Genomic DNA, 16491 nt, shown 5'->3' with positions numbered 1-16491 from the left:
CTGGAAGGAATTTTTTTATTTTTTTTGGTAGCAGCAACAATAAAACCCCTAAGCAATACTGTTCCGCAGCCTCAGCTTTTGTAGCTGGAGTCAGTCCCCGGCCAGATACATAGGAAAAGGCCAGAAAGGCAGCAAGCCAGTCTTCCAGGATTCACTGCCACAATGTATACTTTAATCTGATGGTTTTGTTGTGTATTTTAATGACAGATAGATGTTTATATGTGGCTTCCTTTGCCCCAGCTGCATCCAAACATGTCTTTCCGGTATCGGTCTCTACGGCGGGCGCTGCAACATTTTGGCTCCACCTCCAAAGGCACACTCCTTCATGGTGTCCTGAGACAGACAGATGCCAACAACAACAACATTGTGTAACTGGGTGTAACTGGTCTTTACACACTGGGAACTGGATAGAGACCTATTTTGACATTAAGCAAAATAATTATTGTACGGTGGTACCTACATCACCAACTTGAGCTGGGATAATTGCCACTAGTGGTGGCCCAAGTGCCCTCTGGCTTAGGAGTGCCTTTTACGAAGCATCATCTGGTTCTCCAGCTATGGCCGTTCCTGGACAGGGGAGCCTGACCATTGTAGCCCATGTGTTGGAGCCTTTGAGGCAGGATTCCTGCAATGAGCTCTGTGTGGGGCTGCTCCTAGGCCTGGTTCAAAAGCTCCGTAAGAGCAGAAGGAGAGACCTTCCGGATCAGGCCAGTGGCCCACCTAGTCCAGCATCCTGTTCTCATAAGTGGGCACATGGCATATATAGTAAGCCATTGTGATACTATGTTATATTTAGATTGCATATGTAGCAGGAAACCCCCCCCCCCATCATTCAGTTTGTACAAACTTCACACACACTCACACACTACATACGCTACACTTCTGTTATAAATTCATAGAAAATCAACCATACATCGGATTTGCACTGTTCCACTTTTATTTTACTCCATGAAGGAAGGACTACAAAATGGGGAAGGTTTGATACAGGGCGCCATAATCCCTTCACCATACCAGCACATCCACAGGAGCCCTGCCCAGTTGCTATGCCAACCCTGGTGATCCCAGACAGAAGACAATCAAGATCACAAAGAACTTGCATATGGGAGTGGATTCAGCATGGACTGGAACAAAGGACAATGATCAGATCTTCCCTCAGGGGGCAGGAAACTGTGACTACCTTTTGTCTTCAGAAAATGACTCATGGGGAGGGGTAGAAGGGAACCAGCCAGGTGACAGGACACTCAGGTTACCACCACAACTCCTCCCTCAACCCCTCCTTTCTGTAATGTATGCATGATGTTTCTGGGGGCGGGCTTGACCTAGAGGATGGGAATTTCAAAAGTTTTTATAAGGTCTTGCACACCATTTTCTGTGTCTTTCCTCTCTCCTGCAAGTGAGGGGAATACCCTGTTGCAACAGTTCAATAAAGGCCAAGCCTACAGGCTGCTGATTTGCTCCAATTTACTCTGGTTGGTGTCTTTACTTTTTGTCCAAGGGAGCCCTCGGATTTTTCCAGTAACACATATCTCATCACGGAAATCAACGCTGTCTACAGGGGTCTGCCCTCCAGACCCTGGCCTGATGCAGGCTGGCTTAGCTTTAGCAAGGTGGCCACATCACATGTCCTTCTTAGACCATGGTCTGGAACTCATTGTCACTTTGCGTTTCTTGGTACAGAAAGTATTGGTTTAAAGTGTAGAGATCTTTCTTATTCTAGTTGATTCAAGAGGGTTCTGGAAGCTTCTCTGTGTGGTACAAGCTGGTGCAAGCTGGAAGTCTCCTAGCTGACAAGGAAGTTTCTATTCTGCCTAAAAACAAGCTGAAGATTCCTAATGTTTGGATTATTCCTTCAGAGAAGCTGAGTACAGCTAGTTTAAACTGATTCTCTTATCTCCTTCTGTCAGTGTTAATGCTGACTATAATAATAAGGTCAGAAGGAGCCTGGGTTTCACTTTCTCTTTCCTTCTGGTGTGGTGTTTTGTATATAGTGTTAAAGTTTTAGTCTTATTGTAAGTTATTGTAAATTTAAGTTAAGTCTGCTGCAACTGAATTTCTTATGGACAACACCAATACTGAAAATGTATGGATTTGTGGCCATTATGCTCATTTGCCTTCAGTTCTGCTGGATGAAATATTAATTGCCTCTGGTCTATTGGGGGGGGGGAATCCTGCAACGTGCTAATTTTTTTTTCTCTGCTAACTGTATGTTGGAATCTGCTCTGGATCAATATATAAGCAGACTTCTTGACACTCAGTAGGGCACCAGACTGATGATGTGGACTCTCTAATTTTGAACAGAAGTTGCAGCTAACAGTGGCAATTGTAGACATGTCTAAAGGTAAAGGGTAAAGGGTAAAGGGACCCCTGACCATTAGGTCCAGTTGTGACCGTCTCTGGGGTTGCGGCGCTCATCTCGCTTTATTGGCCGAGGGAGCTGGCGTATGGCTTCCGGGTCATGTGGCCAGCATGACTAAGCCACTTCTGGCGAACCAGAGCAGCACATGGAAACCTTCCCGCCGGAGCGGTACCTATTTATCTACTTGCACTTTGACGTGCTTTTGAACTGCTAGGTTGGCAGGAGCAGGGACCGAGCAACTGGAGCTCACCCTGTCATGGGGATTCAAACCGCTGACCTTCTGATCAGCAAGTCCTAGGCTCTGTGGTTTAACCCACAGCGCCACCTGCATCCCTGAGTAGACATGTCTACTCAGAAGTAAATTCCACTGCATTCAGTTGGTCTTACTCCCAGGCAAGTGGGTATAGGATTGCAGCTGAAATAAAAAATTTAAGGTCTTATATATATATATATTAAATGTTCATAAATGTACCAATCTAGCACGTACATAGATATGGGGACCACATGTCTGGAGCAGCACAGGAAGACCGCCCTGAAACCATTTTGACTCCCAAACTGACCAAATGTTTGCTCTGCAAGAAGGGCGGGGGGGGGGGGCGGAATTAAGAAATCACCATCTCAAAGGAATAGCCAGACTACCAGGAAAGGCAATCAGATAGGGCATTATCAGATAACCTGGCAGACAGGAAAAACTACAACATTCAAATTTCTGTTGTAGACCACCTTTTCTGTGATGTAGGTATGATGTTTGTGCGGGGTGGTCTTGGGTTACACCCCTTCTGTGATATATGTATGATGTATGGAGGGGTGGTCTTAAGCTCCAGGGCAGGGAATTTAAAATGTCTATATAAGGGCAGGCACACCTTGGTTCTGGGTCCTCCTCCTTTCCTGCGTGTGAGGGGAGCACCCTGTTGCAACAGTTCAATAAAGATCAGGTTTACTAGCTGCTTTGCTTCTCAATATTATCTGATTGGCCTCTGTTATTTTCTTCGACTGATGGAGAACCTACAAAGGATTCTGTAAGGGCTCTTGTGTACCCATTAAGGAATAAGGGCAGATTTTTGTTTATTACACAGCCTACGCCATTGCAGTCAGTACTTTTCGGATAATATCCCAAGTATACTTTCCTAGGAGTAAGCCCCAGTGAACACCAGTTAGATGGAGAGCTAGTGTGGAGTAGTGGTTAGAGTGTTGGTCAAGGACCTTGGAAACCAGAGTTTGAATCTCCACTTAGCCTGGAAGTTCACTGGGTCACCCTGGGAGCCAGTCACTTACTCTCAGCCTAATCTACTTCACACAATTGTTGTGGGGATTAAATGAGAGGGGAATTATATATGACAGCTTGAGCTGCTTGGGGAAAAGGTGAACTATAAATGTAATAAACAAACAGAACACAGCAGGATTTACGGAGTAGACTATACCATCAGAAATTATGCTGGATAAATAGGAGTAGACTATACCATCAGAAATTATGCTGGATAAATACAGCAGGAAGTGTGAGCGCTGTCTTATGATTCCCAGCTGAATGCTTCAGTGCAACTTCAGAAATAAAAACTAGTAAGTTATGTTTGAGAGACCAGGCTGCATAAATTGCTCTACAGTGTTTCACATCCCCATCACCCACCCACAACCTGTGCAGTGTTTGGACTTCGTACTGAGAATTGTAAATGCATCCCAGTCTTTTGAGCCATAGCATTCTATAACAACGCAAACTGCATCTTTCTTCCACACCCCCTTGAAAATGATTGGTGATGGTATGAGTTCTTCTGGTGTTTAAACTTGAAACACAGAAGTATCTCTTGAATATATTTACCTAATTCCACTCGCATACAACTGACAGGAGATGCCACACAAAGAATGCCACACAAGGCAATTTACACCAAAAGCTTCAATGTGGAAATAAATCAATACTCCTGCACATGGATATATGTGTGTGCATGAGTATTCCTGGGAAAACTGGATGAGGTAGGTGATAGGAAGCATGCAGGGCAAAACGAGACATCTCTAAGCATTTTGGGGATTGCCCGTGCAAGATCATTGGTCCATTTAGTCCAGTGCCAGTTACTTTTGACTGCAGCATCTCAGGGGTGTGTGTGGAAATATTTTCCAAGCTAGCTCTGAAAGAACATGTAACTACAGACTGAAATTAGGACAGACCTAATGCAAAAGCTGTACTCTTTCCCCTAAGTATGGCACTACTGACTGCTGAGTTCCTCTGATCCAACTGTAATTCACAAGGCATGCTCTTAGAAATTACAAAGGTATAACTACAACACTTTTTCTGCCAGTAGACAGATGGTCAGAGTTTTCCCTTTAAACTGGCTTCTGGTCACTCTAGCTTGACCAGTTTTTCCTGCTGTGCTTTGTGCTCTTTCCAAATGTGGTTGAGACAGAGCAGGAGGAAAATATCAGTGTTTCCTAAGTGCAAGGCTTCAAACTGACTCCTCGTACTTCCTGTGGCAACTCTTTACTGTTCCTATGGCAATGGTTGCAGTGACCATGCTTTCTTGTCTGTGTTTGCAGACTTTTCCATAATGCACATGTCAGTTGTGTATTGCACTAGAAATCAAATCCTTGGGATATACAGTACTTGCATGCCAAGATGACAGGCTGGCCACATAAGGTTGATCAATGGTGAAATTATACAATGAAAGCACAGCAACGTGAATACAAATTTAAATCAAAAGTCTCCAGTTTTGTTTCAGGAGTTCATCCTCTGTATTTGATTAGTGAAGGGATTGGTCACGATTTCCATCACGGCTGGATGACTTTCTCGTACTTTGGATACCACCGGTTCACACAAGAGGAATGTATGACTAATTAGTTTGTTGGTCGTGATCCTTTTATGGGCTTATTTGCAAGGCCGGCTGAAAGGAACTTCTTATACTTGGAATTATGTATTTACCCATTAGGCAAATTAAGTGGTTTATTTACACAGTTGGCAACAGAGAAAACTATTTTGTATCTAAGCCACCAGTAGTTACATAGATCGTTGAGAGAAAATATGTTCTTGTAAACAGTGTTTCTTCCATGCACTTTTAAAGATTCAGAAATATATTGATGTTTATAACATTTTTTCCATTGCTACAGGAATATCAAAAGTGATGGCGCAACTGTATTCGGTTTACTTCCTATACATTTATTACATGAGCAAAGGAATGCAATAGAAGAGTACATGGCACTGATGCAAAGCCCATATGTGCTACGATTTGCACAGGGCTTACCTGTGTGTATAAGCTTTCCCATACATGCATGGAGCCTCCCCACCATTTCAGTCTATGGAGAGGCCCTGGTGGGAAGGAAAACTCGATGTTTGCAGCGAAGTCGCACAAGAGATGACAGAACAAGGCAACACTCTTCAACAGGCCGTTTCCCAGAAATAAGGCCAAGTGAATCAAATCTGGGATTCATCAGGCATACAGTACAGTCCATAGTTTTATTTTAACCTCTTTTCAAAATGTGATGTCTTAAAAGCTTGTACGTAATAAAAACAGTAATAAGAGCATTGTAGAAAACACCTTGCTGCTAAGCATTCCCCCCCCCCCCCGTGATAGATAAATATCTATATATATTGTTCCCTTGAGTCATAATGAAAGCAGTGGTTTACAAGTGAAAGAGGAGGCCACTCAAAAATAAGCAAATGGCTTCTGTGTAGACAGGGGATTCCCTAGGTGTGCAGAAATGCACAGGTTTGTTTTTAAATGACATAAAAAAACCTAATAACATCCTGGCAGGTATCCATGAAGTTACAAGATGTTGACGTCAGCTGGCAGTGGGGAAGAGTGCAAAGAAACCAGTTGATCAGACTGTCTTCCAATCAAATCTATGGCTGAGAGCAGTTTGGGACAGTCACGGGTCGGCTGAAAAGCAAATAAAAGGGGGAAAAGAGGGCAAAGGAAGATAGGGAATAGACTTGTTTTAAGCCTATGCAGACATTAGTGGCTGAAAACATAAGAGAGCTTGTTTCCCCCACTGAATTTTATTTACATTTGCAGCCATCATGCAGATCAGAAAGGAGGCAGGGATGTCTTTATCGGATGCACGTTAAATGTTTGGCTTCCCCACCAATTCCAAATTCCTGTATCATCCGTCATCCGTGCGTGTGCAATGGCAGACTCAAATGCACACAGCAAAGTGAATGTGGTTTCAGTTTTCCATTCGGATCAAATCCAGTTTGACGGAAAGCACATCAAACAGCAGTATTGCTCAAGAAATGGCAGGGTAGATATGCATTGTGGCTGAGGTTTCGAAAGCCAGCGATGGGAGCACACTGGATGCAGAATAAATGTGTCCCTGGCAACTTAAAGTGAGAAAAGTGCCAAATAAATATAATATATAAATGTCTCCTGGAGGAAGGAAATTAGGAGGGATGCCTCTCCCACCTCCTGGAGTCTCACTGCCTCTGCTTTATAGTTATGAAATACTCAGCTTTGTTGCTGGCAGCATTGTTGCATATATTACAGCAAGGGAAGAATCTTGTGGATATGTATGGGGGTTGCCCAGTATCCCTTCCCCAGTTTTGCAATTCCCCGACCCCCTCCTTGAGGGTTGGACAGCAGTACAAAGCTCTTGGGGGGTGAGAATACACTGCACAATTTTTTGGAAATCGCATCACGTCCAGCCCAAGCAAACTGATTCACTGTGAAATATAAAGCTCCCTATTATATGATACAAATAAGCAAAACATTTACCGGTAACTTCCGTTCTGTGATTTGGATAGGCCACTACGATCACAAACAGAGTTCATGATCCCATGTAGGCTTATGCAACGTGATCACAGCATCAAGGACCTCCTCGAAAAAATACACGAGGAACCAGAGGATTGTTGCAGAACTGCACGACTTTTGCTGCAGATAATTCATGTAATTTGCATATCATTTTCATGCACAGAGTGCTCGCCAAACCTCAGGGTGGCGGATATGCCGCACTTCTCGTGACAAAAACCCATTGTTTCAACATTCTGAAAAACTAGCAACAAAGGCTGAAGAAACCTGAGACTGCTTTTTTTTTTTAAAAAAGAAATCTTTGAGATATACTTCAAAAAATCACAAGTGGAAAACAAAGCATCCCAACTTTTTTTTTCCAACCTGCCTCTCTTTGTTTTCATTGTCTTTGCCATCCCATATTTAATTACCAGAAATGTACTTTGCTTTTTAATCAAAAGCTGTGAGTCTCAGGATCTTTATAGGAGCGTGCAGGCCACACATAAGTATTGTAGGGGTTGTAAGCAACTCAGTGGATATTGCTTACCCCAGATCTAATGCATCTTCATATATAATATTTTGTATAACCGGGCCTTGTTCTCCAGACACCTGATATACTACGCTTCTTTGGCATGCAAGCGATTTAGCAAGGGCACTGGTCTCCGAGTGAGGTAGCCTCCTCTGAGGAATGTACAACATTTGGAACGAAGCCACTTTTTACCCCTTCCCACCCCTCTTGCATCGAAATGTCTCCTTTTTTCACAAGTTCGTATATGTCTTTAGTGAGAACGGTGAAGGATTCTTCAACATTCGTGGCGTCTTTGGCCGATGTTTCTATGTACTTCATGCCACAGGCGGATGCCAGTTCCTCAGCTTCCTCTCTCGTAACCTGGCGCTGCGCCTCCAAGTCGCATTTGTGTCCCACCAGGATAAACACAATCTGGAAAGGGTGCACATGCATCTTAGCTTCCTGAAGCCAATCGTACACATGCTCAAAAGAAGACCGATTAGTGATGTCAAACACCAGCAAGCCTCCTACCGAATTTCGGTAATAAGAACGTGTGATTGACCTGCAAAATAAAAGGGGAGAAACATGCTCAACAGGAAAGAACGTTCCAGCTTGTCTGCGTTTACTTCTTTAAAGACAGGAGGATCCTTGTGCAGTGGCGTAGCGTGGGTTGTCAGCACCCGGGGCAAGGCAAGTAATTTGCGCCCCCTAACCCGTGGATTTGCGCCCCCTAACCCGTGGATTTACGCCCCCTAACCCTAACCCCAGATGTTGCGCCCGGTGCAGCCGGCCCCCCCTACACCCCCCACACTACGCCACTGTCCTTGTGAGCTGGAGAAGATCTCAGAACAAAATGAAATCCTGGCATTTTTAAAAAGACAAATTAGAAGAATTGCTCTAATTCGGTAGTGGTGTTCAGTCTTTTTTTGCAATTATTCTACAAATTATGTGAAGAGAAAATAGAGAGGCATCTGATGTGAGCTACGGTGCATATCTAACTTTTCCTTACCTTCCTCCCCAACCATCAACAATAGTTTCTAAGCTAGAACACCCACACACTACAATTCCCAACACCCTGAACAAACTATGATTCCCAGGATTATTTGGGGGGATGTCATGTGCTTTAAATGTATGCTGTGAATGTGACCAAAGGATGCAACAGAAGCAGGATTGCAAGCCTAATTCTCTGCAATGGCCAAGCCAGCTCACTGTACGGGATGCGGGTGGCGCTGTGGTCTAAACCACTGAGCCTCTTGGGCTGCCGATCAGAAGGTCGGCTGTTCGAATCCCCATGATGGAGTGAGCTCTCATTGCTTTGTCCCAGCCCCTCTCAACCTAGCAGTTCGAAAGCACACCAGTGCAAGTAGATAAATAGGTACCACTGTGGCAGGAAGGTAAACGGCATTTCCGTGCGCTCTGGTTTCTGTCACTGTGTTCCGCTGTGCCAGAAGAGGTTTAGTCATGCTGGCCACATGACCTGGAAAGCAGCCTGTGGACAAACGCCGGCTCCCTCGGCCTGAAAGCGAGATGAGCACTGCAACCCCATAGTTGCTTTTGACTGGCCTTAACCATCCAGGGGTCCTTTACCTTTATGTATTTAGATAAGGTTTCTTTTCTACCTTTCAATGGAACGGCAGTAGACAGTCTCATGGGACAAAGTTATGGAGCTGTCGCCCTTCCCACCAGCACTTGGTTGGGGCTGAGCAGGGCAGTGGTTTGACTGGGGCTGGGTAGGTGAACTGGTAGGCTGTGCCACTCTGGGACTCCCACCATTGTATGACCTTGCAGTTGCCCTACCCCTGGTCCCATCAATAGGGAGGTTGGCTCCACAGGTCTGCCCACCACACTGGCTACTACTGCATCTGAACGGTCCTCAAGGCCGCTTGTTAAGGGGCTGTGATCATGCACACATCCACACACAAACCCCAAATCCATATAATCCACCAGTCTTAGTCACCTGGTTGACGGAAGGGACCAAAGTAAGTTCGTTCCCCTCAACCTCTGAAGTCCCATAACAACCTGCAGGTGAAACCAAGTGTTGTTTTTGGCAGGGAGGTGGGGAGCAAGCCCCCCTGTATCTGCTGCTCCTCTGGCCAATGGATGGGGCCAAGCTGGTCTCTCTTTTACCACAATGCTCTTCCTGGAAGGCAGAAAGCGCAACCTCCCAGTGAAGCTTGGTCCAGTGCTCGGGAGCTATTCACTAAAACAACCAAGGTGCAGCTTAGATTGGGAGCTTCCTGCACTCAAGTGGAAGCCGCGTTGGACGTTGGGCTTCTGAAAAATGTTCACAAACCAGAACACTTACTTCTGGGTTTGTGGCGTTCGGGAGCTTATTGGCAACTAAGCCATTCAAGAACCAAGTTATGACTGTATTCATATCAGAATTTGCAGGTGTCCAATAAAATGTACCCCCATACATGATCATGCTGTATGATCAGGTCCTAAGAGTGTATTTATATCAGATGGTTTCCTTGAGTATATTCTAAGTAGGGCACCCTGCCAGAGAGAATCATTGATTAGAATTGCAATCCCATGTACTCTTACTTAGGAGTAAGTCCTACAGTATCTAACCCTGGAATAGGATGCGTTTCTGAGCAGTTGTGCGTAGGACTACACTGCGTTTTGTTTCAAACAATTTGGTACTTCTTAGCTGACAGATGCTGGAAAACACCTGATAAAGGAGGCTACGGTCCACAAAAGCTTATGCTATAATAAATTTGTTAGCCTTTAAGGTGCCACAAGGCTCTGCTGATGTTCCCTGCTTCCCTTCTTTATGATGTGGCTAAGAATATGCTTGAAACATAAGCTGTGCCTCATTTGCCCTAATCGACTAACCTCTGCTGTGCTGAGGATTCCTCAGGTACTGACATAGATTTTCAAGCTTTTGGATGAAATCCAGAAGGCCACTTTAGGCATCCAGCAGCATTTTTATCTCTCCCCCACAACCCCAGAGCAGAAGAAACCCTGTGCTGTATCACATACCATTTCTGAATTTCCTCCAAGGTTCCAAAGCGTTTCCCGTGCAGGACTGAGGTGCTGATGTTTGAGAAAAGCAAGTATCCAAACTCACTCTGGGGGTGCCAAGAGCATTCTTTGGCATAGTTCGCTTGACCATGGCCTACTTGCAGAACTGAAAGAACTAGGAATTATCTTCTTGTTTTTTAAAGAGATTGTGAGGGTTTGTAGGATGCTGAAATGAACTTCTGTGTTTGCATGCTCAAGCAGGCAGATGTTACAGAGTTCCCAAGACCTATGGTATAAAAAGGCAAAGGGACCCCTGACCATTAGGTCCAGTCGTTTCCAACTCTGGGGTTGCGGCGCACATCTCGCTTTATTGGCTGAGGGAGCCGGCATACAGCTTCCAGGTCATGTAGCCAGCATGACTAAGCTGCTTCTGGCGAACCAGAGCAGTGCACGGAAATGCCATTTACCGTCCCACCAGAGAAATACCTATTTATCTACTTGCACTTTGACGTGCTTTCGAACCTATGGTATAGTGGAGAGCAAATGCAGCAGACTGCAGCTCAGAGCAGGAGGGATGGTGTTATCTGGAGGAGCATCATGGACTAACGAATCACCTTGCTGTGGCAAGTGAATGAGGTAATAACGAGGCTTTCAAGTTTCTTTGCAACAGATTAGCATAGAAGTCAGAGGATGGTGATAATAATAATCAAACAGAGGATGGGGGCCTCTTTGATGGGATTCCCATGTCAAGCTAGCAATTTAAATGGCAAACTCTTCATTGCAAGACTGCTTGCTTTTGTAATTAAAAGGCAAAGGTTGCAGTTCAGCCAACTGAAGGTATTTCATTAATGTTCAGTGAGTTTTACATATTGAACCTATGCAGTCAGAAGTTAAGCACCACTGATTTCAATAGACTTTATATCCTAGAAACTATGTACAGGATTGCTGCAGTTATGTAGAGTCTGATAAAGTGGGTATTATGCTATGTACTGCTGCTTTTCAGTGTGTGCATATAAAATGATGTCTCAAAATGGGTGCCTGAATATTTTTTTGACTTTCCTTTAAAATGTGGCTGTAGTGGCTGTGATGAGGAGCTCCTGAACTTCTAAATTTACCACCAAACCAGTGCCTGGGACTGTACCATTTTATAGTTCAGATGGGGAACTGCATGTCTGAATGAAATGTCCTTGCCACAGAAAACTAACATTGGGTAGAAGGTTCTAGTCTAATGTTCTGCCTGAGCTGCTAGCTTTCTGCATTAGAGGAGTCAAGTCAAGTCTCACTTACTGTTTAACCCAAAGTTCATTGCAGCACAAGCTATCAAATGGGTAAACAAGCAAACAAGAGTGAATAATGGTTTATTTTTATCTGGAGGAAACACTGAAAAACAACCCGCTATCTGCAGTCTCAATTGGTATAATCCTAGGAATTGTCCTGTTTGACTTATTTTCACATGTAGATCAGCTACAAGAAGCTGAGAGTATTTGAATGTACTTCCAATGTACTGTTTAACTGATCAAGTATGCATATAATTTTCCTTAGCAGATGTTGAATGTTATACACAATAATTATAATAATGGTCTACGTGATAATTTCAATAAGACTAAATTTGTCATAAACAACTGCCAAATGCTAGTTAATGAAGCAAAAACAGTTTGGAGCCATATTTCTTCCAACATGTCTCTCTGATTGGTAAGTTAGAAAGCAAACAACACATCTATATGGCTCATTTCAATATAAATTGACGTTGAGCATTGTTATGTTAAATTACTAGCTTACAATTATATATGAAGTCTATACTGGCCTCTCATTTTATTTTCTTTGACTTGGATACAGACGTAGGCTGCAGTCCTAACCACACTTACCAGTAGGCTGGCAGTGGCTTGTAGGCCAACAGATTTATTGTGACATGAGCCTAGACACGGTCTAGAATCCACGTCATCAGATGCATGAAGTGTTGTTGGCAATTGGCAGGGGAGAAATGAAGCCAAATGGCAATGAAGTACAAAAAGTACGGTCTGTGCCCATTGAATGTAAAGATTAAGATAAGCAAAGTGGGTGTTCATAACAGCAATGGTTGTTGATAACCCAACCATCCCAACTTTGCTATGTTAACTAACACACCTAGTGGAACAGAAAACCAAGGTTTGCCTTGGCAAACAGAATCAAACTGCCCGATTATTCAGAAGATGGCAAAAAGAAGATGGGGAAAAGTGGAGTCAAACTGGCCCCGCAGAAGCAATTCTGCAAAGGAAGCACACGGAAATTTAGGAGCAGGAATCAGCAGTTCATTTTAACAAGAGTTTGGGAAGCAAGGCAAAGGCACATCCTCCGACTGGGATTTCTTACCCATCCACCTGTCTGGGGGATGGTTGCCCTTGAGTGGTGAATAAAATATCTTCTACTCCTATTCTTATTGCTTCACATATCCAAGAGCTGGGACTTGTTTATAGGCATGAGTCTCATGAGGCCTTTAAAAAACAACAACAAAAAGCCTAGGCTTTTTTCAAACTAAGTTTCAGTCTGAATATTATTCTGCTGCTGCGTTTTTATGCTTGCATTATTGTCCCGCTGCTCTGTTGCTGTTATTTTCTTGCTTGATTTTAGTAGTTTCACATCACTTTTATTCTTTGTTAGCTGTCCTGAGAGCAGCAACACTGGAAGTGCAGGCCTGGAGAACCAGTCCAAAATTCAAGGATGAGACCAAAAGTCTATCGAGTCCAGCTTCCTGTTTCCTAGAGGGGCCTACTTAGATGCCAGGGGAAGCTCACATGGAGGACCTGAGTTAATCTATGGAATTCCCTTCTGCAAGGGATAGTGATTGGCCACCAACTTAAACGGCTTTAAAAGAGGATTGGACAGATTCAGAGGTGATTCAGGCAATGGCTAGGTTTTACCATCACTGTTGGGGGCAACATGTCTCTGAATACACATTGCTGGGAATCACAAATAGGGAGAAAACTGTTGCATGCAGGTCCTGCTTGTGGGCTTAATAATAAAGTTGTTGTTGTTGTTGTTGTTGTTGTTGTTGTTGTTGTTGTTGTTGTTGTTGTTGTTCTTGTTACTGCCAGTAGGCTCTTCTTATGCTCTAAATTAGGACAATATTCCTTTCCTCCTGTTGTTGCCCAGAGAGGCTTTCTGACTCTGACCCTGAAGTTAGTAAACAGCCATTAATAGCCCTTATCCACCATGAATTTGTCTGTTCCCCCCTTAAAGCTGTCCAGTGGCACTGAGTTCCCCAAGTTAACTATGCACTTTATCTGGTCCGCCCTGAAGCCAAATTTGATGGTTCTTATTGTGAGAAAGAGAATGAAACAAACAAACAAAGCCTCCCTGAAAATAAGCCTTGGGTAGAAAGAGGCCTTGGATGACGGAGGCACTGGGTGGCTGTAGACACAGGAATGGTTGTCGGAATACAACAGTGACTAATTTCATAGGGGGCTGCCCCATTAGCCTGTTGGAACAAATATAGAAGACTTCCTTGGAGACAAGCAGATGTTGGGGGGGTGGCAAAAGCTTTTGTGGTTTAGAACCTGCTTCATGGGATGCAGAAAAGAGATGAGGCCCAAATGCCCTGAAATGTGAGAGGCCCCATTGTTGACATTTCTTCTTCTCTAGTGCGTATGTCTACGTGTGTCTTATATATATCCCCACAGAGAACCACATTTCATGCACCTGATGATGAAGTCAACACCGGTCCACCAAAGCTGATGTCACACTCAACCTGTTTAGGTGCCACAAAGCACAAGTATTTTGCTGCCTGAGGCAGAACATCAAGTGGTTTCCACTTCCCAGACAAACTGCATAGTGCCTGTAGGTGGCCAAGTTATTTAATCACCTGAGGCAGAAAACCCCACAAGCCTCTTTCCCTAGGGGTAGAAACACAGCCATCCTAAGTTAATTACTGCCTTCAAATGATCCCCCAAATCTGCCGCCTGAGGTGACTGTCTCACCGTGCCAAATGTTAGGGGCAGCCTTGGGGACTCTGCTCTTCTGCAAACCTAATTACACTGGTGTTGCTAGAGATCTGAATCAGCACATTCAAAGCAGCCTTTGTCAACATGATGCCCTCCAGAATTTTTCCTGACTACAACTCCCAACATCCCTGACCAATGACCACACTGGTCGCGGCTGATGGAAGTTGTAGTCCAAAAGCTGGGAAGACAGCAGGTTGGCTAAGGATGAATGCAAGAAGTTAACTACCTTCAAGGGGTTAACACGCACGAACACGCCCTGAGCGGGAAAGGCGGGTGGGGTTGATCCACGGAGCTGCTGATCTGCGGCGAAGAGGAGGCACTCTGCATATACTCAGATGCCTATCGTCAGCGTAGGGAGGGGGATTCCGGAGACACCCCTTGGTTAAACAGCATGCATATTACTCGGGAGGAGGGCGGGAAGGGGCGCCTGCTATACCTGAATCTCTCCTGGCCCGCCGTGTCCCAGAGCTGCAGCTTGATCCTCTTGCCCGGCTCGATCTCCACCAAGCGAGAGAAGAAATCCACCCCGACGGTGGGATCCGAGTGCATGGGCCCCGGGAAGCGGCCCTCGGTGAAGCGGTGCAAAAGGCACGACTTGCCCACCGTCGAGTCGCCCAGCACGATCAGGCGGAACTGGTAGATCCAGATGGCTGCGTCCATGGCGCTCTCCCCGGAGGAGGAGAGGGCGGCCGGGTGGGCTCCGCCGCCGCCGTCCTCGGCCTTGTTGGGGCGCCTCCTCGGGCGGTGCCTGCACCGAGCTCCCACGGCCCCTATCCCAGGCATTGGCGCAGCAGGAAGGGAGGGACGCGCGGAGGAAGGGAAGCACGGAGGGCGGGACGGAGGCGCCTCTGGTCCGAGCGCGGGGACTCGACGAGCAGCGCGGGAAGGAGAGGGGAGCCACGGGCCGGGGCTCTCGCCGTCTGAAAGGCTGATCTGGGTAGGGAAAGGGATGGCGGGCGGGTCTGGTGGAAATGGAGCTGCCTTTGCTTACCTCCTGCCCTGCTAACGGAGAGGGGAAAGCGGAGGAGACCAGACGGGGGGCGACGGAGCAGGGAGAGGATTCCAGGCGAGCGGATGGCGCGCCTTTGTTCCCTTCGATTGGGCGGTGGGTGGGCTTATTTTTTCCAGTTTCCCCCCAGTGGTGGCGGTGCTGGAGGAGGAGGAGGGCGGGGACTGCCCACTGCTTTGCTGCCACTGGGATGGGAAAAGAAGGAGGCTTTTAAACCGTCGGGTGGGCGTGGATTGGCAGCTTGGCTCCGCTTCTGCGCGAGGGGCTGCCGGGGCTCGGCGTCGGTTTCCCCTTTTTGCTCTGAGGCTCCCTTTCTGAAATGGAGAGCCCAGCAAGCCCCTTTCGCCTCGTGTCCCCGGTCCGCCGCTGCTCCCCCGGGAGAAAAGCACTCTGCACGTGCCCAGAGAGGCGCGTTGATGTCCCCAGGCTTGGCACTGAAAACGGGTTATTGGGCTCTTTGGGGAGGGTTTAAGTCGGGACAATGCTTCTGGTTACGTCGGAGCGACCAGGCAGGGCTCCTACTTTAGAAGGAGGCACGAAACAGGCTTCACATCACCGCATGGTGGCAAAAAACCAAACCGAATGTGAAGATACCACTGAGGGTATGTTTTAAAAGGGAGCTAGAATCAAATCCTGGCTCACCGACAGGTACACCTGTCCGGCGGGTTTGCAAAATGCTTGCTTATTTCATTGGCATGTCCGATTTGTCGGCATATATTTTAAAATACATTACCTGGAAAATATGTATGAAGAAGTAAACACTGGTCCATCAAACCCACGACTTTCTATCCTGACTGTCAGCACCTCCCACTCCAAGGAAGTATTTACCCATCACTTTATTAGACCATGGAACTATTTCCCACCAAATGTGATGAAGGGGACCACCTTAGATGGCTTTAAAAAAGGGATTAAAAGAAAGTTTGGAAGAATAAGCCTCTTGATGGCTACAAGTTGTTATAGTGACTATATATTAC

At 45.7% G+C, this 16491-nt stretch overlaps 1 protein-coding gene across 1 annotated transcript; it reads right to left on the bottom strand.

Moving 5' to 3' along the window:
• Nucleotides 1-5903: 5903 nt before the first annotated feature.
• RAB39A (RAB39A, member RAS oncogene family) lies at nucleotides 5904-15493 on the bottom strand. Its single transcript, XM_083436855.1, has 2 exons — nucleotides 14945-15493; nucleotides 5904-8129 (listed from the first exon to the last, which is right to left on the bottom strand). The coding sequence occupies exons 1-2, from the start codon at nucleotides 15289-15291 to the stop codon at nucleotides 7703-7705; spliced, it is 774 nt and encodes a 257-aa protein (XP_083292981.1). The 5' UTR covers nucleotides 15292-15493; the 3' UTR covers nucleotides 5904-7702.
• Between the last annotated feature and the right edge of the window lie 998 nt (nucleotides 15494-16491).

Source organism: Podarcis tiliguerta (assembly GCF_965153285.1).
Source record: "Podarcis tiliguerta genome assembly, chromosome: 4".
Classification (NCBI taxonomy): Eukaryota; Metazoa; Chordata; class Lepidosauria; order Squamata; family Lacertidae; genus Podarcis; species Podarcis tiliguerta.
This window is presented reverse-complemented; position numbering and strand designations above follow the sequence as displayed.